The sequence below is a fragment of the Echinops telfairi genome, unplaced genomic scaffold (genome assembly GCF_000313985.2).
Source record: "Echinops telfairi isolate 266 unplaced genomic scaffold, ASM31398v2 ScPeMD7_3533;HRSCAF=4204_1, whole genome shotgun sequence".
Lineage (NCBI taxonomy): Eukaryota > Metazoa > Chordata > Mammalia > Afrosoricida > Tenrecidae > Echinops > Echinops telfairi.
In genome coordinates this window covers 24,084,241-24,108,843 of record NW_022107432.1, presented here as the reverse complement: position 1 = coordinate 24,108,843, position 24,603 = coordinate 24,084,241, and the positions used below count along the sequence as shown (strand labels likewise).

The 24,603-nt window shown below is 55.3% G+C and overlaps 1 protein-coding gene across 1 annotated transcript in view; it reads right to left on the bottom strand.

The window, feature by feature from the left end:
* The window catches only part of CCND3 (cyclin D3), a 115,103-nt gene extending 90,556 nt beyond the window's left edge, over positions 1-24,547 (bottom strand). Inside the window, exons 1-2 of the mRNA XM_004710763.4 lie at positions 24,470-24,547; positions 6,234-6,563 (exon numbers count right to left, since the gene is read on the bottom strand). Coding sequence (XP_004710820.2) covers positions 6,234-6,440 — 207 coding nt within the window. The 5' untranslated portion in view covers positions 6,441-6,563; positions 24,470-24,547. The remainder of the gene's footprint in view (positions 1-6,233; positions 6,564-24,469) is intronic.
* Positions 24,548-24,603: the final 56 nt, after the last annotated feature.

Sequence of the window (24,603 nt, the reverse complement as noted above, 5' to 3'; positions counted from 1 at the left end):
GCTAGACCAGAGGATGTACACTGGTACAGATAGGAAATGGAAACACAAGGAATCCAGGACAGATAAACCCCTCAGGATCAATAATGAGAATAGAGATACCAAGAGGGGGGGGGAGAGGGAACCGATCACAAGGATCTACATATAACCCCCTCTCTGGGGGATGGACAACATAAAAGTGAGTGAAGGGAGACAGCAGTCAGTGTAAGACATGGAAAAAATAATAATTTATAAATTATCAAGGGATCATGAGAGAGGGATGGGGGAAGGGGGGAAATGAGCTGATAACCAAGGGCTCAAGTAGGAAGAACATGTTTTGAGAATGATGACGGCAACAGCTGTACAAATGTGCTTGACACAGTGGATGGACAGATGGGTGGTGATAAGAGCTGTAGTAGCCCCCAACTAAAAAAAATTTTTTTAAAGGCCCTGGTTTGGGTGAGAGAGGAGCAAAGCTCAAAATCATGAAAACAAGCCCACGCTTACAGGTCAGAGGTCTGGAAGGGAACTTACCCGGTCGCTCAATTGTGAGCCACACAACAGTCCAGAGGGGACAGTAACCCGTGGGAGGCACATACTTCAACTCACCACCATTGGACATCAAGGGGCCCAAGGACAAAGTCCAGAAAGGTGAGGGGTGGGGAGGTGCAGAGGCGAGACACAGGGCTGAGGGGTGAACGGTGTTCTGTGGAGGAGACTGTCACGTGGGATCCCCTCTGCTTCTCTGGGTGTGGGCCGTTGAATGCAAGACGGGCGATCTGCTCAGTAAGCTTCCGCCTGATTCATAAACCGATAAACGTGTAAATATCGATGGTAGGTGCTTGGAACCGACCCAGGGGTGCCTCGGAAGAAAGGCCTGGTGAACCACTTCTAGAAGCCCTCGGCCCCGGATGCCGCAGAGAGTGCAGTTCCACCCTGCAACACAGGGAGCCCCTGCTGTCTCGCTGGACGCAGCTGCACTTGTAGGAAAGACATACCTGTTTGGGCTAACTGAAAAGAAACCCCAAGAGGGGTTTCACTTTGATGGGGGGAAAGGCAAAAGGGAAAAATTCTGACTTTGTCCTGCAGGGCACCTTAAAGAGGTGTCCCAGATCTCTTTCCCCCAGGCGAGATGCAACCCCTCGGCCCTGCGTCTGTGAGCCCCGAAAGTCAGGCTGCATGTGTTGCCACCGGGTCCCTGCTGGTGCAGTGGTTACGCACCGGGCTGCGATGTGCAGGCTCAGGAGCTCAAAACCACCAGCCTCTCCACAGGAGAACCTGGGTTCTCTACTCCCACAAAGAGTGACAGTCTCGCAAAGCCCCGGGGGCAGCCCTGTAGGGTTGTTGTGACTCGCCGTGGGCCTGATGGCCAGGAGTTTGTTTTGTTTTGTTGGTTGGTTTTATGTGCTGCTTGGAGGTTATTTTTTAGGGCCCGGGAAAACACTTCCAAAAGAGTTTCCCAAATAAATTCGTTTCATTTGCTTGATACCATTCTGACTCACCAAGGTTCTATACGCACTCTCTCCTCTCCAATGGTGGGTGAAGCCTGGGCACAGGTGGCTTTCAGGCAGAGGTGTCTTGGGAGTGGAGTGACGGGGTTGCTCAGAGGGGTTATCTCAGCAGAGCGATGCAGGGAGTTATAAACACGCAGCAAGACCTCCACGCTCACTCTCACTCCGCATCGGGGGGTTGGTTTGGGGTGACTCCCCCTTGGATGGCCCGGCCACCAGGCAAGATGTGTAGCCCACCACGGCCTCCCTCTCCCAATCATCCTCCCACCATGGCCAAAGGCACCCAAGGTGCCCCCGGGGCAAACCCCCACCCACCAGCCCCCCTGGACGTGATCTTCTGCATGCCTAGAACAGGATGTCCACAGGGGCCCTCCATCGTCAAGATGTGGGGGTACTGGTGACCTGGGAATGTGGGGTGAGATGGAATGAGGGCTGTTAATTATTGCTCACAGTCGCCTGGGGGTTGGCTCCCTCACAGGAGGTGGACAGGGCTGTCCCTTCTACTTCCCAGATTGGGGCGCCAGGTGGGCACGTCTAGAAAGTCACCTGGGGCTTCCTGGCACTGACTTGAACCCTCAGAGGCTACAAAGCCTTGCCTGGGGGTTCCCTCCCCGAGCAAGAAGTCCATAGGGTGTCCCTGGGGCACATCTCCCTCCCCTGCTAGGCTGTGTGTTCCCAGGGGGCAGAGGCCACCCACAGTGACAGTGGACCCAGATGTTTGCAGACCCAGCCATGAGGCTCACTCCACATCACCCCCCACCTCCCCAGGCCCTACTTCCGGCCCCCTGCTCCCCCCAGACGCGCCTAGACTTCTCTTCCTGGACCTTCCTGGAGCGGCCCAGGGGAGAGCTGAGGGTGGCCCAGTCTGGCAGGTGAGACTGGCCCTACAAGAGGCCCCTCTCCATCCGCCTCCGGCCACCTGTCCAGAACACTCACTCCCTTCCAGACAGCTGGAGAGCGGCCTCTCTCCCGGGCCCCTGGTGGTGCTGGAGGCCAGGATTACAGGGCTGGGAAGGACTGCTACTCAGGGAGTGTGGCCAAGGCCGAGCTGGGGCCCTGCTAGCTCATGGGGGACGAAGAGTGTGCGGGCGAGGGGGTGGGGTGGGAGAAGCAGTGGGAACTGGGGGTGGAAGCAGAGAATGGAATGTAAAGTTTGTTCTCCTGGGGGCACAGCTGTTTGTTTTGATCTGCCCGTCAGCTGCTGCCTATCCCTTATCTTGGGGCCTAACCCAGCTCCACCTCCTGCTCTGTTCCCGGCTGAGCTGGGGAGGGCAGATAATGCTGGGGCACCGGGCTCAGCCCTCGTGGTTTTCTTGCGAGGCGGGCCCCACACCCTGCGCCCACCCGGGTAGGCGACTGGGCTTGGGAAAGGAGTCGTGGGTCCCCTCACCTGGCTGCACCCACCCCCCAGGGCCACAACCACAGCAGTCGGGCACCAGGCACTGCCTGGCTTTACTGATGCCACAGGACTCTACGGGGTAGGCAGGTCATGCAGGTTCCCTTGGGCACATGGGGCAGAGGCAGCCACCAAGTCCACCCGGGTCCTCTGGCCTCCGTGCCAGCTTCGCACTGGGCACACACTTGCTCTGCCTCCCCTGCGCTGTTCTGAAACGGGGCCAGTACTCTTCATACCGAGGGAAGCACGTCTCACGACGGGTTTTGCGTTTTTCTCAGTATTACATCCCAGGACTTTTGACATAAGGAAAAAGAAAAATGAGAGAGAGAGAGAGAGAGAGAGAGAGAGGATCCATAGTTGTACGACTCAAGCAGAATCTCTGTGAGCGTTCTTCTGCGGTGCCTCCCAAGTCTTTTCCCTGCATGCGCGCGCGCACACTCACACACACACAGACACACCTACCACCACCACCCCACCTCTCTGTCTAGTACACCCTTGCATCCTAATCTCCTCTCCTCCCACCTTACGGGGAAGGAGCTTCAAGGCATTTTACGTCCCTCTCTTTGTTCACAAACGGCACCTCGAACAGCTGCGCCCCAGAGCACGGAGGGGCCGCACCTAACGGTGAGCTGCCTCAGTTGTCCCCGGTGTTGGCCATCGTGCAGAACAGGGTGAAGAAAATGACCCTGAAGACAGCGTTTTCCATAATTATTTAATCTGGGCGGGCCCTTGAAAACAGAATCGCTGAGTCAGAGGGGCCAGGACAGTTTAGGGGCCATTCCATTCGGGGGCAACAATGAAAGTGTGGGGCTTCTACATGCCAGTGACTGGCCTGAACCCTCCAGTAGCTCTGGGGGAGAAAGACCCAGAGGCCCTACTGCTATAAAATGACAGCCGGGGGGCAGTCCCCATGGGGCAGTGCTGCTCTGTCACCTGGGTGGTCAGGAGGCGGGTCAACCTGCCTGCACACAACCCCCACCATGTTACCAAACCACTCTCCAAATGGACACCATGCCCACACCACAAAGCCACTGGTGGGGCCTCTGTTTTACCTTCTATGTCTTACCTACATCTATCTATCTATCTGTCTGTCTGTCTGTCTGTCTGTCTGTCTGTCTGTCTATCTATCCATCCATCCATCTATTATCGTGTCATTGGGAGCTCTCACAGATATAACATTCCATTGTTCGATCACATCAAGCAGTGTTGTACAATTGCTACCAGGTGGCAGTTACATCATCTCCTGTCAACTTGAGGAAGGGGAGGAGTCTAGCCTGATGACCAGGTCACAGCTCGATGACCTCATTTGGAGGCACGACAGAGATAAATAGCTCACTGGAGGCCAGGCACACTCGCTCTGCTTTGTCTTCCTGCTGACAAGATACATGGAGCCACACTGATGGCAGCCAGCGCCCTGGAGCTGGAGGAGCCACGTGGAGACCCACACCAGCGCTGAGATGCTTCCACTGCCACTGGATCCACAAGACTTTCCACCCACTGGCCTGTGATCTTCCTGCACTCGGATCATTGCATGTGTTGCATGAGTCTTAAGGGGAATTTATAGATTGGCATCAGTCTTATGGACTAATGGACTTAGGGACTTGATCTGGACTGGGCTGGGATGTTTTCTTAATACACAATTACTCTTGATATAAAGCTCTTTCGTATACACTTACAAATGTCTATGAATTTGTTTCTCTACTCTGCCCAACCTAACACATACCACCATCAGTTTAAAAACATTTTCTTTCTTCTTGCTGCTCCCCTTTATCCCCTCCCCGCCCCAAGCATGTCGCTGAGACACACTACTGTTGCTGTGAGCTAGCTGTGTCCTGTGCCTACGTCAGTCACGCGAGGGGTGCCAACGGTGCACGTTGCTGGCTGCTAATCCAATCCACCCAGAGGCTCCCTGAAAGAAAGATCTGGTGATCGGCCTCCGAACAAAACCAGAAAACATCACGACACTCGGAATCCAGGGGCAGGAATGGGAGCATCGGCACCTGCAGGGGAGGGAAGGTGGGGCGCCAAGGGGAGAAAGGGGGTACCGATCCGATGATTGACACAACCACACCCCATCCCCTCCAGGGGGACGAACAACAGAAGCTCTTTTAATTAAAAAACAAAAAGACAGTCACTGGGAACACTAAGGCTCAAAATCATACAAGAGACTGAGCAGGCGCCCTGGTGGGGCCCCGAGAGCATGACCCTTAGCCACCCTCCTGGTGCCCTTTTCAGCCGAGCCACCGACGGGTCTGACACACTCAGAACCATCGGCCGTTCGAGATCAATAGGGCAGTGCTTGCTTGCCCGAGGACAATGTTCCGAAGGGTCAGGAGAGAAGGCGGAGTGCTGACAGCAAGTGCCGCGAGGACACGGGAAGGCGGTGGGACACTGAGGGGGTTGCCACGAAGGCGGGGACGCAGAACGTGTGCACGCTGCGGAGCGTGAAACTGGTCATCGGCTCTGTCCACGGCCACCCAGTTCACCGCGAAAACACAGACACAGAAAGAGGCTGACTTTTCACGGGACCACCAGAATCCGGCGAGGCCTGTGGACACCTTTGTGAAAGCGTCCCTGATGTCGCCGGACCATCTGCACACAAACCGTCCATCATGAACCGAATGCGCATGCAGAAAGCAACAGGTAAACCTCCGGTTGAGCCCAGTTCTCCCCAAAGGCCTTCAGAGGCTCCCCTTTACCTGCTGAATCAAGACCGAACCCCCCCACCCAACAACGCTCTGGAGATACCAGGAGTTGCAGACAGCTTGACGGCAAGCGGGATTTTAAGCCACGCGGCCTTCTGCAGCCCACCCCCTGCCTCTTTGGGGCTGTTGAGAATTCGCCTTCCTATGGCACCCCCACTTCACTTGGAGGGATCTCCTCTCCCCTAATGTAAATCCAAGGCCCAACGCGCCTGCCCTCCTCCATGGAAGCTGGGGAGGGCTGGGCCATCCATTCAAATCGTGCACAAACCACGGGGAGGGGGCGGTCGACTACCCTCAATTTCCACTTCCCTTTCGCCCATCCTCCAGCATCTGGTCAGATTTCTGTCCATGTCCAAGCCTGATTCTGCCTTCCCAGCGAGCCCGATTCCCTGGCATCCTTCCAGTGAATTCCCCCTGGCTTATGTCCACAGTCTGGGTTGATAACAGAACCCTGAGAACGGAGGCCTTCCCAACCCAGGGCTTTTCAGATGACAAGTTGAGACCCTGACTGGGTCATGAAGTCAGGAAAGATCAGGATTAACCCCCACTTTGTTTGGTTGTTGTTGCAACCGATGCAACAGAATACGAGACTGTCAGGAACGGGGCTACAGCAAGGCAGGCAGGAGCAGAAAGGGGTACCCTTACCCACTGCTGGTGTGACTGCGGCATGGCAGGCCACTGTAGAGCCCGTCGGTGGGTCCTTCCAAAACTGCTCTCAGGAACAGCCCGCAGAAGCCGGGCACGTGAACACCACTGTCCACCGCAGCCAAGAGGTGGACGCATCCCAAACGCCCATCCGAGACGAGTGGCTACACAGAAGGTGGTCCACACGCGCAATGGTTTCTCAGTCATCGAAAGAAATGAAAATCGGATACTGACTCCCGGGGGGTGTGAACTTCAGAAACATCACGCTGAGTCCCACGTCGAGCCACTCACAAAGGGCCGATAGTGCACGGTTTCACCGACGGGAGATACCTAGGCGGGAGAATGCAGAGAGACGGATGTGGGTCAGTGCTCACAGAGGCCTGGGGGTGGGGGTGGGGGGGGCGGGGCACTGCTGAGGGTCCCCTGGGCACTGAAGGACAGAGTGGAAGTAGTTTCCACAGTCTCCGAGTTACACGTGTCAACAACCCTGAAATGGGAGACGCTTATTCCGAGACAAAGATCCAAAGTCACGCAAGGAGCCAGGCTTCCCGGTCGGACGGAGGCTGGTGGAACCCCTAAGATGCGGTTCCTAGTCACCCCCTCAGGTCTGGAAGAGAACCCACCACCTCCAGGGGTCACATTTTCAGTAAAGAAGGGGCCCATAGGGGGAAGAACAACACTTGGGAGGTCTACACACTTTAGACTAACCAACTATGTGAGATCGGCAGTGCTTACCCAAGGACAAAGTTCAGAAGGCTTAGGAGAGAAGGCCGATGGAAACGGGACGTGCAGGGAGGAGGTGGGGAAGTCTCCTTACACAGGGGGCATGGTAAAATAAGGCAGAACAGAATACATGGGAAGTGCTGAATGTAGCACGGAATGATCCGCTGGCCTTCACGTGTCTAATCAAGTACCTTATCCGTGTGAAGGGTATTGTTCTGTGAAACTTTCGTGTGCTTCATGTCATGTCGACGTTCAAATGTGTGTTTGTAGCATGTCCTCATGACCTAGGGAGCCCTGGGGGTGAAGTGGTTCAGGGCTAGGCTGCTGACCGCAAGGGCGGCAGAAGACGAGGCTCTCTATTTCAGGGGTCCTCAAACTACGGTCCATGGGCCACATGCAGCCTGCCGAGGACCTCCATCAGCCCGCCGGGTGTTTTTGCCCCGTTTGTTTTTTTACTTCAAAATAGGATATGTGCATTGTGCATAGGAATTTGTTCATAGCTTTTTTTTAAAACTATAGTCCGACCCTCCAACGGGTCTGAGGGACAGTGAGCGGCCCCCTGTTTAAAAGGCTTGAGGACCCCTGGACTGCTCCCATGGAATCACTCACACGGGCGTCGTTCTACTCTTTCCTCTGTAGGGTTACTGAGCAAGACCTGATTTGATGGCCGTGAGTTTGAGACTTATGAAACGAAATGGTAGCATTTCTAGCTGTTTTTTTATTTCATGCCCTCGCTGGACTTGAGTCCCTAAGAAGCCAGAGCAGAGCAGTGCCCACCCTCCCCGCCATGTGTCTCATATTTCTCCTCCAATCCCCAGCTCCTTGCCAAGAGAAAGGTGTATTTCAAGATCCACCCATTACCTGCCCCTACCTCTCAGGTCACGTAAAGATAACGAACATCTCCTTACACGGTGCAGGTCTGAAATGCTCGCCCGTGGCCACCCAAGGTGAGATAGGGGGTCTCTGCTCACCTGGATCAGGAGCAGCAGCTGGGGCACGGGGCTGATTCTGCCTGTCCCTCACCCGGCAGGCACGACTGCCTCCTTTTTTGTCAGGAGACCAGAGAATCCACACGGTGCCCTGCTAGCGCTAATGGACATTTTGACGGAAGACTCTATAGGAGACATCTGGTCAAAGGGAAGAAACTGCAGAGCAGAATCTCAAATGCTCGTGGAATCCAGACTTTCTGGATCCATGAGGGCTTGACAAACCCCTGAAGCCATTGCCCCAAGGTAACCTTACACCCCAAATAGCCCTAGAAGTCATCTTAAAAACAGACCACTGCGTAGCCTAACAAGCAAAGCGTGCTCGTCTTGAGCACAATGCTCTTTTAAGGCCTGTGGGACCACCAGCAACTCCCCAGATTACCTAGACACCTTAGAGGGCGCCGAGTCTATGCTACAGGTGAAGGGTCATGCCAGGAAAGAGGGGTGATCGTGGTTGCACAAGTCAGACTCTCATCCTGCTCACTGAGTCGGGCAGTTGCGTTGTGCGCTTGGGGGTGCATACTTTCAACAATCACAACAACATGGTTTTTCAAACGAGCGCCTTTCCCTCTTGGTTTTCAGATTTCTATGCCTGGCACCATCATTCGGCCCTCTCTCTAGGTTGTACAGCCCAGGCGGGGTTCTTGATTTTCATCACGGATTGAATTATGTTCCCCCCAGTGTATGCATCAAACTCGGCTGGGCCGCCGTTCTCAGGGGGTTGGCAGTTACATGCTGCGGGAATTTGGCAGTCACACGATCATCCTCACGATGTGATGCGATCCACAGTACGAGGGTCAGGGTGGGGTCACAGTGCTACCAGGGTGTTTCCTTGGGCAGTGACCTGCACCCCTCTATCTCTTAAAAGGCCAAAGGAGAGAGGAGTGTGTGTGTGGTGGTAGGGGTGGGGGAGGTGGTAGTGTCCTGATGGCCACCAAGAAAGCATGTTCTTTGGACCCAAGGTCCCTTCCCTAAGAACCGTCCGGACACAGGGAAAGACTGATTATCAAGGAACATGGAGATCTTCAAGAAATGCCACACCAACGGATATTGGAAGAGAGGCCGAAGCCGGAACCCACAGTCAACAGAGACGGCCTTCCTTAGACAGCAGACGCCTCTGGCCACCTAACCCGACCACATTTCCATTGGTCAAAGCCGCCCTTTTGCTGCCTTCCTTCCACCCTCACCCTCCATTTGTCCCCGACCACCTACAGCAGCACACAGCCTAGCGGGAGAGCCCAGCAAGGTCGCGCAGGGGCCGGCGGGTGGGCAGACATTGTGCAGGGCAGCTGATGCCTCACACCTTCCTTCCGAACGGAGACCAGGTTCTGTTGCTTCCACTTTCAAAATATTTTGCCAAATCACCGCCCACGGCACCCTCCGCTCCCATCTATACTGGCCTCACCCTGGTTTCAATCCTTTTAGTATTTTGTCAACACACCCTCTCTCGCTCTACTGTCCTGGGGATTGTCCCAAAGCTGCTCTGATCACGCCACGTCCTCACTCAAACGCCCTTTGGCGGCTCCCTCGCGTGACCTCTTGGTTTCTATAAGTGATCTCTGTGGATGCTCATCTCTGAAACCGGATTTCAAAACATCAAACTCCCCAGCCTAACGCTCTCCACTCGGCAACTTCGCCATCTCCCCTAACTTGGTTCAGGCTCCGTTCCTTCTCCAGGCCCTTTCCAGTCACGTAGAGGCAGGGCGGCCGCACCGTCATCATGTATGTTAACCCCAGCAATGGACTGCCACAGACGGGAGCCGAGCCGAAGCTCCAGCTGTCTTCCAGGAAAAGAGATGTGCAGAAATTGTAAAACAAACAAACAAACAAACCAGGACACACATCCCAAGAAATGTTTATTTTTCTTCTCTCCCCACCCCTCCCCGGGTTGTTGTTTAAAAATAAAAATAGCTGCTGTCAATGGTAACATGTAATGGGTTTCTCACTGTTACTCTTGGGTAATGAATATGCAGTTTTTCGATCCCTTGTTTCTAATGTTGCACGAAAAAAATTAAATGTCAAGAGAAACATCCTACAGAAACAAGAACGCTTGGGGTCCCTTTTTAAGGGTGCAAAGAGTTCTCAAGACCAAAAGGTTGGGGGGTAATGATTGCCATAGAAACCAGAAGAGAGAAAGAATTCTAGGATACAGCTTTCGAGAAAAACAAACAAACAGAACATTCGGAAAATGAAACATCCGTAAACGCAGCGACCACTTCAAACCGCTGAGTAATTTCTCACCAAGCCCACTCCTCGTTCCTTGTCTGCAAGGCAGAAGCAATGCAGTTGGCCCATCCACAAGCTACCTGCCCCCTTCCACTTTCCCACGGCACTGCCCCCCAAGCCCCTCAGGTGGCACAGCTAAGGAAATAGCAACCAAACTACAGAAACCCACCGATTATTTTAGATCATGTGATCCCTTAACACAAGCTCAACCGAATGCTCGCCCGAGACTCGGGCCTGTGACTGGAGATGCTGGAGAGTCTGAGAGATGGGCGGGATGCTCACACCGTCTGTAGCGGGAGCCCTGCTGTTGGCTGGAGTGCTGACACCTTTCCCCCGGTACCTACAGGGACGGCTGTTCAAATCTGCCAGTCGCTCCGAGGGAGAAAGGTGAGGCAGTCTATCCCCAGGAATGCGTCAGTCTCGGAAACCCACGGGGGCAGCTCTTCCCTGTCCTACTGGGTCGGTCTGCGTCGGCGTGAACCGGACGGCTTGGTGTTTGGTGAGATTTTCAAAGGGATGCCTCTGTGCACTGTTGTTGGGGTCCATCTTTGACTCACAGTGACCCTGTGCTAATGGGGAGAACCACCCAGGAGGGGCGGGGTTCCTGGGTCATTTAAGTTTTATGGGAGACCGTGTGGTGTAGCGCTCAGCTGCCAGCCAAAAGGCCGGCTTCAGGTTGAACCCAATGGCCGCATCGCAGGAGAGAGATGTCGCAGCCTGTTCCGTATGGATGGACAGCCTGGAAACTCCAGCCGCTATACTCCATTCGAGAGGGTCCCTGGGAGTCGGAATGAAGAGCTGGCAATGGAAAACACACACACACACACACACACACACACACACACACACACACACTCACACAACTTGGAAAAGCTCGTGGAAATATGGAATTAACAGATAATGGGGTTCTAAAATGGATGTGGTCATGCCTGTACAACTCTTCTTGACGGGGACTCTTGGGTTGTCCGTTTGGATTGTGTGTGTCTGTGTGTGTGTCCCAGCGCTGCGTAAGGCATGGCTCCTCCGTAAGGGAGGACTGGGCAGAGAAAGAGTCCTGGGCCAGCCGTCACTGGGCGACTGAGAGGCAGGTGACGTGCTGGGCAGATGTGTTGGCCACCCGGGCTGGGGCCACTGCCCCTTTCTGGTGGAAGAGCTGAGATCGTCACCCTCACTTGAAGGCCAGGGCTGCAGGCCTGGCCCTAGGACTCAGCTTCACCACCCACTGGCACGGTCTTTGCCTACAGCCACTGGCACGGGCCTTGAGGGCAGAAAGAAAGGGCAGAGGGTTGGGGGTGGAGTAAAAGGAAGGCTTCTTTCCACCACCGCCACCTCAGTGGGGGCGGCTGTGGGCAAGCTGATTCACCCAGGGGTGCCCAGATATGTCAGGGGCCCCAGCCTCCCCCAGCAAAGCCCTCATTTGCTGCCACCACCCACTTCCACTTCCTGGGCCGCGTGGGACACCTGACCTCCCAGCTAGGGCCTCCTGTTCCCTTCCGTCTTGCTTGGCTCAGTAGACAATCCAGACGCTCCGGCCAGGGGCCCTGAGGGGTCCAGGATGCTCTGAGATTGGTCCGAGGACTCAACCCAACCCAACGCACACGCACGCACATGCGTGTCATTCACCCATTCTCCTGCCCACAGAGGCAGAGCTTGGGCCTACCAGCTAGCTGTTTGCGCGACGTGTCCCGAGGCTGCTCCTAAGACAATGGCCCACTGGGAACCTGGGGTTTTGTCTCACGCGCACCCTCCTTTGGGTTGGGGGAGGCACGCATGCTCGCACACACACAGTGGGCGTGGACCGTTCCATCAGCCACCGGGCTGCCAGTAGTCCCAGGTCACTTCTCTTCCATGTGTCAGTTTCCTAACGGCATCGTCCAGGTCTTTCCCATTCAGAAACATCCCAGAGACAAAGGAGACTGGTGCCTTCAGAGGACGCCTAGGCTGCGATCCTTACGGGTGCGCCTGGCTCGATCCCTGGTTTCCCAGGGCCTCCTATCCAGGTGAGAGTAGGACACTGAAGAAGGGTTGAAGACGAATCCGCGCATTTGAATCACGGCGCTGGCGAAGAATCTTGAAAGTACCACGGGCTGCCAAAAGTACAAGCAACGCTTGGCTTGGAGTAGTCAGAATGCTCCTTCTGGGCAAGGATGGAGAGGCTTTGGAAATGTGGTCAGGAGAGACCAGTCCCTGGAGGAGGACGTCGCGCTTGGTAAAAGAGGAGGGACCGGCCGAGAGATGGGCGGGCACAGTGGCTGCAGCAATGGGCTCAGACGTAAGAACAAGCGAGAGGCTGGTTCGGGACTGGGCAGTGGGCAACAATTCTTATGGGCGCTGCGTTCTCCTGTGGTTCTTGTAGCCATCGTCTCTGTCCCTCCCTCCACACAGCTCTTTCCTGACAGGTCTGGGTGTGGTTGTGATAAAATAATTTGTCAATCAGAGGACTATGAGTGAAGCGGTGGGGTCTAGCCTGTCAATCATTGCATAGCCAAGGAGGCCTCTGTGTGGGCCTGGCCTTCCCCTGAGGATTCTGGGAACTCCGGTATTCCTCCCTGGAGGCAGGAGACACTTTCTCTGCTAACTCCAAGAGACTCTCTACTGACAAGACATGTGGGGCTATGCCGATGGCAACGAGAACCCTGGACCTGGAGGAGGCACATGAAGACCCACACCAGTGCTGAGATGCTTCCATGACCACCAGGTCCACAAGACAGTCCACCCCCTGGCCTGTGCTTTCCTGCACTCGGTGTCATTGCATGTGTTTCCTGAGACCTAAGGGCACTTTATAGATTGGTATTGGACACATGGGGTAACATCAGACTTATGGACTTGATCTGGACTGGGCTGGTATGTTTTCTCAATATTCAATTTCTCTCGTCCATAAAGCTTTCTTATACACGAGTGCCTCTGGATTTATTTCTCTGATCTACCCGGACTAACACGCTGGGCAGGAGGTGGGGGGAGATGCAGACTGTATAGTTCCATGGAGCTGGGAGTGACTCCATCCTGCTGGGCATGACATGAGTCAGCTTGGGAGCGGGAGCTGGGGCAGCCTCACTACCAGCACGAGTCCGGAGTGGACCACGTCCTCCAGCCCCCGAGGAGCTGTGGCCATCCTCCTTGTTCCAGGACGCGGCGTGGTACCAGAGGAGCAGCGGCAGAGCTGGGAGTCAGGGCACGAGGCACGGTGTTGGTAGGGCTGACACAGCAGGGCAAGCTCAGAGCTTTGGGGTAGAGACTGGCTTGTGGAGGGGAAGTCTGTCTGGGCACTTAATTTGGGGAGGTGGGTTTGCTGACCCAAAGATAGGAACGACGCGGAGAGCCTTGGAGGTGAGGCCTGCCACGGGTGACATGTCTTGTGGGTATTTAGTAGCATCCCTGGTGGTGTAGTGGGTTCCGTGCTGGGCTGCTGACTGAATGGTCGGCAGTTCAAATCCACCAGCTGCTCCTCGGGAGAAAGATGAGACTTTCTCAGAGACCCGCTGGGGCAGTTCTTCTCTATCTTGTTATGGTCACTCTGGGGCAGAAGGGACTCGCTGGCCGATGGCCGTGACAGAACACTGTCACGTCCTGCAGGCGCACTTCTCAGCAGAACTGTAACCTTTCACCTATTAATGTCCACAAAGAACCCCATCATCGTGAGCCATGTCTCTGTGGCCAATATAGTGGCTTCTGGTCGGGAACCCCAGGAGAAGCAGAGGGTACTGAGGGAGACGGGGCTGTGAGAGCGCACTGTAAGTGGCAAGACAGAGCCCTCTCTTCTCCCCAGTAACAGCCGGTGGGCTCAAACCCTGACCTCTGCTGAAGAGCTGAACCAGTGTGCCCCACACATCGCCTGTATAAACATATAAATAGTTATCACAGCTCTCGGGCGGCAAATATAAATACGAACACCCACGGCAGTGCCTGGGACGGGACGGAGCAGTGTAAAGATAAGCTGTTGTGATTATCCATATTGTTATCAGGCTGTGTGTCTGGGCAAGACATAGGGGTGCACGGGAACCCCCACAGAATATCAAAAAGGATGCCCAGAAGCTGGGTTAGAGGAAGAGCAGGGAAAACCAGGGGATCCTCAGGACCCGTGAAGACTGAGCTTACGGTCGGCTGGTTGTCCACAGTGGTCTGAGCTACCTCTCAAGAGGCCAGGCCTGGGCGGCAAAGAGCCAAGAGACCTGTGAGAAAAACTCAGCCATCTGAGAGGTGGACGTCTAGTCAAAGAAAAAAAGCCCGGAAGACCAAACCACGGCTGTCCCCAGGACCAGCAGGTAGCAGCTGCCTGGAGGAAAAAGGAAGCAAAAAAGGAGATCTGGAAGAGACGAGAAGGTTCTACAGCCTGGCCGGCGTCCAGCCACCCTGTTCATCTGAGTGGCAGCCCCACGATTCTCCCTGCGATGAAAATAGATCCCGCATTGAACCGGTTCCAAGTTTACAGTTCTGTCCTAGACACCGCTTAGAGGGGAGAGGACCAAACGGGAAGGGAAAAAGGAGGGGGGGTGGCGGGGAGCAGCCTTGAGTGCGAGGGGCCTGCTGCTGGGAGGGGGTGACCCTCCTCCCTGCCACCAAGCAAAGGCAGCTTTGTGCTTGTCCCTTGCCAGACAGGAAGACACCTCCCCTGAGCCGGCTTCAAGCCGGTCCCCCAGCACCCAGCACAGCGCGCTTAATCAAGGGGACTACAAGAACGCGTCTGTGAACAATAGACAGATGCCTTCCTGGGGCCAGGCAGGCTGAGGGCCTCCGATGGAGCCTCATCCTCCCTCCCCCTGGCCAGGCCTCTCCTCCTCCTCCTCCTCCTCCTCCTCCTCCTCCGGCTGGATCCTGAGTTGGGCTTTTCCTCCCAAGGCCTGCATCTGTCTGAGGCCCCTGCTCCCACTTCCTTTCCCAGAACTCGGGGACCCCAGGGAGGGGGGCAGGGAGGGGTAGCTGTGTCGAGGGGAGAGAACAGAGAGAGAGGGAGGGAGGGAGGGAGAGCTGGAACACAAAAGCTGGGGCCAGAGTTGGGAGTTTCTGGGACAGCCCCAACTTCAAGGATCCCGTCCAACGGCCTGACCACGGGCCAGATCGCTCTGTGTGGACTTTTGCTTGAGCACGCAGGGTGAAATGAAGCCAGGGGTGGCATGACGAAGACCAAGCTGGTCCTGTGCCCACCCAAGGGCAGCCCCATGCCCACCCTCGGGAGGGGAGAGCGCGAGGGAGAGGCCAGCATGTTCCTTAGCAGCAGCTGTTGCCTGTGGACTTGGACTTGGTGGGTGCTGGGCAGGGCTCTGCTATTACCTCATAAGAGCGAGGGCCCTGGAGCCAGACTGCCTGGGTTCTAATTCCCCTCTGCGCCTCACTCCCTGTGCCTCAGTCTCCTCCTTGGACAAAAGCAGGGGTGTCAAACTGGTGGCTCGCAGGCCGCATGCGGCCCCTGAGGTAATTTTTTGTGGCCCATTTTTATGCTCTGAAATAAAATGTGTGCACGGTATTGCCTCGATCTCCCCTAAGCGCTATTTTCTTCCTAACAATTTTCTATTTTCATTTTATTTCGGGCCGCCAGTTTGACACCCCTGGTCAAGAATATAGTCCTGAACACCCCAAACAGTGCGGTGGTCGTAGCCACTTCACAGAGGTGCAAACTCAGCCTCCCAACAGCAAGGCCACCGCCGCCCCCACACCTGGGAGTGCCCTGTCTACCAAGCTGTCTCAGCCAGTCATTGCCTGAGCAGATTTTACAGCCCACCCCCCTGCAGCTCCACCACTGTTTGACCTCTCCAGGCCTGGTCTTGGGAGGAAGTTACCGTCGTGGAAACCCACAGGCGCAGTTTGTAGAGGCGCTCTGAGTTGTTATCAACCCATGACTGTGTGTGTGTGTGTGTGTGTGTTGGGGGGCGGGCGGGGACCGGGCTGCAAGCCCTACCAGATGCCCGGTACCATACATGGAAGGCTTGCCTGGCCGGCCCGCCCTCCACAGCACCCTCTGGACACAGGGCTCGCAAACAGCACTGTGGGGCTCGGCCCACCCTGGGCGCGCGGGGTGGGGGAGGGCAGGCCCATCGGGGCCGCCCAGGCACTCCCCCACCCCGCCCCCGGCAGCCTTCCAGAGCCTCTGCTCTCTCACCCTAGGAGGGGCTGTCCTGGGGGGCCCTGCAGCCATGTGGGAGAAGTGGGGCTTCCGAGGCCCCGACAACGCTATGAGTTCAAAAGAGGGCGACGCGAGATGGTCTCGCACGTGGGCGGAGGGTCAGGAAGGCGCGCGAGAAAGTGGGGAGGGGGGCGCAGCCAGGACAGCCTTGCCTGGCAGAGCTGCTGGCTCTGGCGTGAGGCTGGAGGAGAACGATAGGCGCGCACGTCTCGTTTTGGGTGGGGGCTCGCCCGGGTCAGAAACGGCTTTTCTGGGCACCACGTGTAGACGGCTGGGCTGGGGGCAGGCGCACGCGCATGCGGGGTCCGGCCGGCCGCCGAAGCGCTAGGTGGCGCTCTCACCCGAGCCTGGCGCACGTGGAGCAGCACGCGGAGCGGCGGCGCCACCTAGTGGACAGTGTGCGAACACTCGACACGTGGGCACAACTCCCGGACCGCGGAGGGTGGGGTGGGGGGCCATGGGAGAGGTAGCAGGGGTACGCAGGCCGAGACCCTCGGTTGTTAAAAACAAACAAACCTAAAAAACTCACTGACATCCAGTCAACAGATTCATAAGAGACTATAGAGCAGAGTAGAACTGCCCCTGTGGGTTATCCAGACGGTAAATCTTTACGACAGTAAAAGAGCCTCACCTCTCTCCCGAGGTGTGGCAGGTTTCGAACTGCTGACCTTGTAACCAGCAGCCCAAAGCGTCGCCACTATGCCACAGCCCTGTAACGTCACTGTGGGGCGTCTGAACCAAGCCCGACTCAAAAACCAGTGCTGCCTTTTAAATGGTCGATAAAGGCTTTCAAGCCTTCTCCTACACTAAAGTGTGGTTAACCAATACAAGTCAGAAAAAGAGCACCACCAGGGAGCCATCCACCAGAGGAGAGCAGGTCAGCACCTGCCCCTGCCAGGGATGGGAGAGGAGGGGGACGTAAACAGGAAGCACAGGCAGGAAGTGGAGCAGGCTGTCACAGGGGCTGTGATCAGTGTCACAGAACCAAAGGTGCACAAGCCACTGGCCGGGAAAGCAATTTGCTCTGCAAAACTTTCACCCAAGTTACAAGAAACAAAAAGTAGAGCTACCTAAGAACTGTACAGACCTCGTCCAACGTACCTACAGATTCAAAAGACACACTTGGGTTAGGGGGCAGGGCAGTCTAAGACAAATGGCAACAACTTGTCCAACGGTCTAATGGACCATGCACAACTCAACTCCCATGATCAGAAGAACTAGATGGTGCCTGGGGGCAGAAGAAAAATGTGGAAAACTCAAAATCATTAACAAACAAACAGGCATCTTGGTGGGGAGCAGACTGGGGGCACCCACTACTATGGCTATTAGCCCTTGGGCTCCACAGTCAGTCAAGCAGTAGATGGGTGGGGAAAGAGAACAAGAACACCAGGGAGGTATGCACTCCTTAGGACAATCAGCTATGTGAGACCCCACAGGAAGCATCCGCCGCAAGGTTCAGAAGGCAGGAAGGGTTAGGAGAGGAGGAGGGATGGAAACAGGCAATAGTAAGGAATGGGACGCCTGAAGTTACATTCTGGGGATTGCAACCTATGTCGTGAAATAAAATGCATGTGGATTGTTGAATAAAAAACTGACTTCCTGGCTCTGTTTGATGCTCAACCTCATGAAGAGATCGCTGAAGATACAGCACAGTGTGGTGAAGAAAGCAGATGGTGCCTGGCTATCAGAAAGAATAGCATCTGGGGTCTTAAAGGTTTGTTTTCAAACAAGAAGCCATCTAAGTGACGCATCCACTAAGTCTACATGGAAGAAGCACATCAGCCTCTGTGATCCAAGGATTATACAGAATATAATCCAAATCTAAAGGAGGGAATGGTATGTAAGCTTAAATTGTGAACTGCTGGTTTGCAGAAGGTTATGGATGACAGTGGGAGCCCAAAATCCATTTTCAGGGTCCACACATGGAATCCCCTTCAATCATAGTTGAAGGATGTGAACAGCCCTGTCATCAGACAGAGTAAAGTTGATGATGGCAGACATCGCTAGGGCAAAATGTATTATCATTTGATCTCCCGACTGACCCGTTTTAAAGCAATTTCACCTTCTTACCAAAGGGGGATCGATGTGGATCAGGCTCCTGGTGAACCTTCTGACCACAGACGGGGAGGTGAGGAGCCTTGCTAACATGCATAATGCACTGGATAGTGGACTGCTGAAGATGCAGTTTGGTAACAATTTAGCACCCTATCATTTGATCTCCCTTATGGTCCATTTGAATTTCTTCTAGCTTTAAATATTTTCTGCTTTCTTTTCCATTGAGGTTTCTAATCTATTTTACTTTGTTATCCCCATTGATTGATTGATTTTCTTAATGTTTCTCAGTATAGGAATTCCAGACTTCGTAAATCTAGAGACAGTAACTGGGTTAACGGGTCCTTGGGGGAATGACAGGATGGGGAGCTAAGAATGATGAAAATGTTCTCAAACTGACCGAACTGGTGACTGTAAAATTCTTCTCGATAGGATCGAACTATTGAATTGTCTGTGTGAATTGCATGTCAATAAAACCATTGAAAGAAACCTGATTTCTTTTGTAACCCTTCACCCGAGTCACCATAAAAAAACGAGAACTTTACAAAGACACACTCTTGGGCCACAATCTCATCTGTAAGCAGGGCTGCTGGTCAATATACTGGAGGGTTAGCGACTGAGGGCCCCTCCTCCAGCATCTGCTCGACTCCCAGGGCATTGGGCAATTGCTTGCTAGAAAGTTCTTGTGCACTTTGGAAATTCTGCTTCTCTGGGGCTCCCATCAATCCCTTCACCCACCCCCAGAGCAATCTTTCCGATCTGTGACTACAGCTACCACACAGCGTCTTCAATCTTCTCCCTGCCGCCTTTCACGATGCCAGTCTGGCCTCCCCCTGCTGCCGTCCACTGTCCATGCATTCACTGCCTTTCCTTTCTCAAAGGGGCCAGGGCTTAAAGGGCCAGGTGGAAGGTGGGGTAGTCTACTTCCAGGAACCTGTACAGTCTGACAAACCCCCTGGGGGTGGCTCTCCCCTGTCCTATAGGGTGGTTAAGGGTCAGGGCTTAGCCTCAAGGGCAGTGGCTTTGGCCTGGGTTCCAGTTTTCTCAAGGTGAATTCCAGAGCCAAAAATCACCTTCCGATTCCGCCCTCGAGCCCTCTTCTGCCCACACCTGCGAGATCACGTCTAGGTCTCAGCCTCCCTACCACTTGGGGCAGGATCTGGAGTGTTGAGGAAGGGGCGGTGTAGAAGCAAACAGCCCGAACTCCACACCAAACGCACGGCCATGGTCCATTCTGACTCACAGCAACCCTCCAGGACAGGGGAGCACTGCTCCTGTGGGTTTTCCAGGTTGTAGCTCTTTACCGCGTGTTTCTCCCGTGAAGCGGATAGTGGGTTCAAACTGCAGACCTTGAGGTTAGCAGCCTGACACGTTAACTACACCACCAACAGGGTCCTCTGTTTCTTACTAGCTGTGTGACCCCAGGCGAGTGCCTTAGCCTTTCTGAGCCTGTTTCTTCATCCGTGAATGGGGCATGAAGGCATTTGCTAAGCCCACGTGTGGAACATGCAAGGAGAAAAGGCAGGTAAGACAAAGGCATGGCTCTTTGGCAGCAGTTCAGCTCCAACATGGTGAGTGCAGAGGCCCGTCTGGACTTGGGGATGCAAGATGGCTTGGGGGCAGGCGGTGAACAGGAGCTTGTGAGGGTTCCCAAGCAAGCGGGAATCCCACTGAAAGCCAAAGCCCACCCCATTTCTAGGGATGTCCCTGGCACGGGAGGGTCTTGGCACCTTCTAGAAACTGGGCAGGTTTAAGATTTAAATGTCTTTGTATAGGCAAGATAAACACACCTCTGCTTGGGGGGGGCGGGGGCGGCGGTGCGGAGAGAGAAACTTGGCTTGGGGCCCAGAACTTTCCCCACCCTAGTCCTCTCTAAACTTCCTCTTGTGGTTTCTCAAGAGTACAACCTGTCCCCACTGCCAAGCCGAGGACCTGGGGCAGGGGGCTGGGTCGAGTCACGAGTTCCACTGCACCCCGCCCCCCACAGGAGGGAGGGCCGCGTGTGGTGGAGCCTGGCAGTCTATACACATCCTGCTGATCTCTCTTACCTCCTGCTCGCCTGCTATCTCTGCATAGCTAGCCTCTGGCTCTGGCCCACCCCCGGCCCCCTCCCATCACAGGCTCCTCTCAAAGACTAATGGGGGCACCGAGTGGTTTGGACTGTGGGCAAGCCAAAAAGGGATCTTCTGCCTCAGGGGGTCCCCTAGGCTTGGGACTGGGGCTCTCGCTTGAGAAAGGTGACAGAAGCACTGGTTGGGGTTCAGGGCATCTCTGCTCTGTGGCCTGGAGCATCCTGGGCGTTTTTTTCCCCAGCCTGCCCTGGGGGAATGGGTCGGACAGGGACTTGACTTTGGGATGAAGCAGCTGTGGGGAAGAAAGGTAGGTGGTGAACATCTGCCTGATCTGGACAGAACTGTGGCCCCAGCCCCAGAAGGAGGTGCTGGAATCCTATCCCAGACCGGTGGTTTTCTTGATCACACTCCCCAGGCCGGCTGTGCAGTCTGTCCCGAGTCTGGTCACGGCTCACTCATAAGGGACAGCACAGACAGAGCCAAACCAGCAGCAGCGCAGGAAGAAAAATGCCACAAGATCATCAAGGACCTAAGGACGACAGCTGGTCCTGGGGGAGAGGGGGTGGGCTCCTAGCCTCAAGGTCTGCAGTTCAAACCCACCCGCCTCTGGAGGGAGAACGACAACGCTATCTGACCCTGTAATGCATCGGTGCTCAACCTGTGGGTCTTGACCCCTGTGGGCGTTGAATAACCCTTTCACAGGGGTCGCTGGAGTCATACCAGCAAAATGACAGTGACGAAGTAGCAACGAAGATAATGTTGTGGCTGGGGGGTCACCACGTGAGGAACTGTATGAAAGGGTTGCAGCCTTAGGAAGGTGGAGAACCACTGCTGTAATGCTTTCCATCCGGAAAACCTTAAATGGGGTGGCTTTGAGTTGGATTTGACTGGGAGGCAGTGGTAGTAGGCAATCTGAAACAGAGTGCAGGCGGCCCCCAGGCCCTCTAGACTGAGGGTCTGGGGGTCTTTGTCTTCCGAGAGCCAATGGATATTTTTCACAGCATGATCACTTTACAGTGTGGTTGCTGGGTGCTACTGGGTGCTGTCCTGTTGAGGCTGTTTTGAACTCAACGAAGCACTGACTGGCCCTGTGCCACCCTCCCCCCGTGCAGCCACTGGGTCAATCCATCTTGTCCAGGGCCCACTTCTTCACTAGCCCTGGACTTGACCAAGCATGACGTCCTTCTCTGGGGACTGGTCTCTCCTGACAACACGTCCAAGGTATGTGAGACGCCGTCTCGTCCTGGCTGCTAACGAGCATCTGTTGGTTCCTTTGGCAAGCTGTGGCACCTTCCATAATTAGCCGGCTGTATTTCATTAACTCATCCCTGGTGTGATGGCTGCCAATGGCCACTCTTTGGTGAGGTGTGCTGATAGCTGGTATTGCTGATTGGGCGGGTCTTGTAGGACCTGTGGGCATGAGGTTCCGAATCCTGCCCTCGAGCCACACACAGAATTCAAACTTTTAGCCTTCCTGCCCTGTGTTCAACCCAAACCATCTTCTTTTAGGCCACTTCTGTAGTTGCTACAGCAGCACTAGGAGAGCTCCTGGATAGAGTTTGAGGAAATGTGGGGCAAAACTCCAAATCCTAAGACACCAGGCTCACGGGTTGGATAGAGCCAGGTGGAACTCCTAAGACCAGAGCCTGTGATCAATCAGGGTGGCTGAATCTCCAGCCAAACAATAGACAAGTCTCTAAGAGGGGCAATCGCACCAGTGAGGGGCACACCCTGAGAATCATCAACTCCCTAAGATCAAAGGGCAGCATCTGTCCCAGGACAGAGTTCAGCCGGCTGGGAAAGGAGGTGGAAGGGGCATGGAAACAAGGAAGCAGGATACATCCAGGTGTCATCCTGAGGGGCTGCAGTGAATGAACAGAAACAAGATGCGTAGGAATGGTTCGGTGTCAAAGTGATGGTCTTTAACCCTCACTCGATTCGCAGCAAAATGTTAGCAAACAACGTAATGCCTTTTGTCTTTTAAGAAAGACACGAAGACTCATCTTTGGATTACTGTGCGCCCACTCTTGATCAGCTTCCCTTACTCAACTTCCAACAACTAGCAGACAAGTCCTGGCGGGTCCTCCCAGAATCCAGGCCAAGGGAATCTTGGCTCTCTGCAAGGATTCCCAGATTCCGTTGTCTACAACCCTACGTTCCTCCTTGCATCTAACCTTGGCTCCTCTGGGGACACTGACAGCCCTCCTTCCTCTTGCCGTGTCACTGCCATGGGGTCGGTCCCAACTCGTATCGACCCTATAGGACAGGGTGGAACGTCCCCTGTGGGGGTGAGACTGTCACTCTTTACGGGAGTAGAAAGTCTCCTCTTTCCCACTTGGAGCGGCTTGTGGCTTCGAGCTGCCGACCTTGCAGTTAGCAGCCAGGGCTCCAAAGCACACCCAGGACTATCAGGAGAGGAGCAGCTGTGTGCAGCCCCCACCGTCTGCTCCAGGCCTGCTGGGCTTCCAGTAAACAGCGCGAGCACCCATGCTCAGCTAACAGGCTGCTGCACACGCCCCCTCCTATCACCTGAGCGTGCAGGCCTACAGACTGACTCCTTTCAGGAAACTCCTGAGCCCCGGCTCTGTTGCACCTTCTGTGTGGTCCGTTGAGGCAGGCAGGCAGGCAGGCAGTGAGGAACAGAGCCTCCCAGGTCAGGTGACCTGGCCTTAAACTCCAGCTCTGCCTTTCCGCTCTCATGTACCCCTAGGAAGACTCCTTGTTCCTTCTGAGCCCAAGTTCTCATGTCTCTCAGTTGGGGATAAACCCAGAGCCCACCTCACAGAGCAGTTAAGCGCCATCGAGTCAACTCCACCTCACAGAGGATCTATGTGACAGAGGGGACCTACCTAAGCAGGTGTTCTCGGCTGTCATCTGTCTGGGGCAGGTACCCAGGGTGTGTTTGAACTACCCACCTTTCAGGTGGCCCAGACCCTGTTGTGCCATGGCTACACACACACACACACACACACACACACACCACCCACCCCACCCCAGAAAGGAGGTGGTGGTCCTCCGGGGGCAAGGACTAGTTGGAGGAACCTATTTCAGCATCCAGGGATGGGGAGTGGGTGGCCCTGGACAGTGTAGTCTACCACATCGCTCCCAGGGGGACCCCTCCCAGCTACACGGCGGTGCTGGGAATTCCAGGTTTCTTGGGAAGCAGCCCGGAAACTGTCTCTCCGAATTTACACTCTTCACTCCCTCCTAGTCATGCCTAGACAGCGGGCTACGGAGAGGAGGAATTCTATCTGCATCCCTCCTGCATCCAACGGCAGTGTTCAATACAGCTTTGTGGACCTGAGTCCGTGTCCCCAAGGCCTGTGCACTGCCGCTTGAATATTCCTCTCTCAGCGCCCAACTCAAACGCCCCTTCTCTCCGGAGCCTTCCCCCAACCATCTCAGCCGCAGCAGGATCTCCTGTTCTGAGACCTACCTAGGAGGGAGGCATGAACGGCAGCCCCACACCCTCAGCGCTCCACACACCATGCTGGGCATCAGTCGGTGCGTGCAGACAGCAAATGAACGCTCCCTGAGAAAAGGCAACCAACCACTGCCTACAGTCTTCCCCCCAAACATGGTGGGTTTTGTTGTTTTCTTCCAAGACCCAGAGGATGCTAAAGCCGTCATCAGCATCATCAGCATCTGTCTGGCATCAGACACCCCAGAGGGAGACCACTGAGGGGTCACCCCTTCCTTCAGTTTCAGAGGTCTGACCACCTTCCCTCAGCCCGGGCTGGGGGTGGGGGGGGCAGCTCCAGGCTCTCTGCCACACCGGGAGTCTGAATAGGAAGAAGCAGGGCGGCCCGGGAAAGGCACTTGGAGCTGAGCTCTGAGGATGTGCCCCCATCTAGAAATGCCTGCAGAAGGGGTTGGGGGCTGCCCTGTGGGCAGAGTCGGCAGAGTTCCAGAACCCACCGAGAGCTTTGAGGGCGCGGCAGCCCCCAGAGCCCACTCACCTCCAGCAGTCAGCTCAGGACTGCAGCCGGAGCTCCAGAGCCCGCAGGGAAGTGGGGGGCGAGGCTGACGCCCCATCCCTCCTGGCCCCCCCAAGCCTACCTCCTGGGCAAGTGAGTCCTCCCTCAGAGCACTGGACGGGGCGCAGACGCGCGCCGGCTCCTGCAGCCTCTGGCTGGCGTTCTCGGGGAGAGGCTTGCACCCCTCCCCCCCGGCACCCAAACAGAGCCACCCCC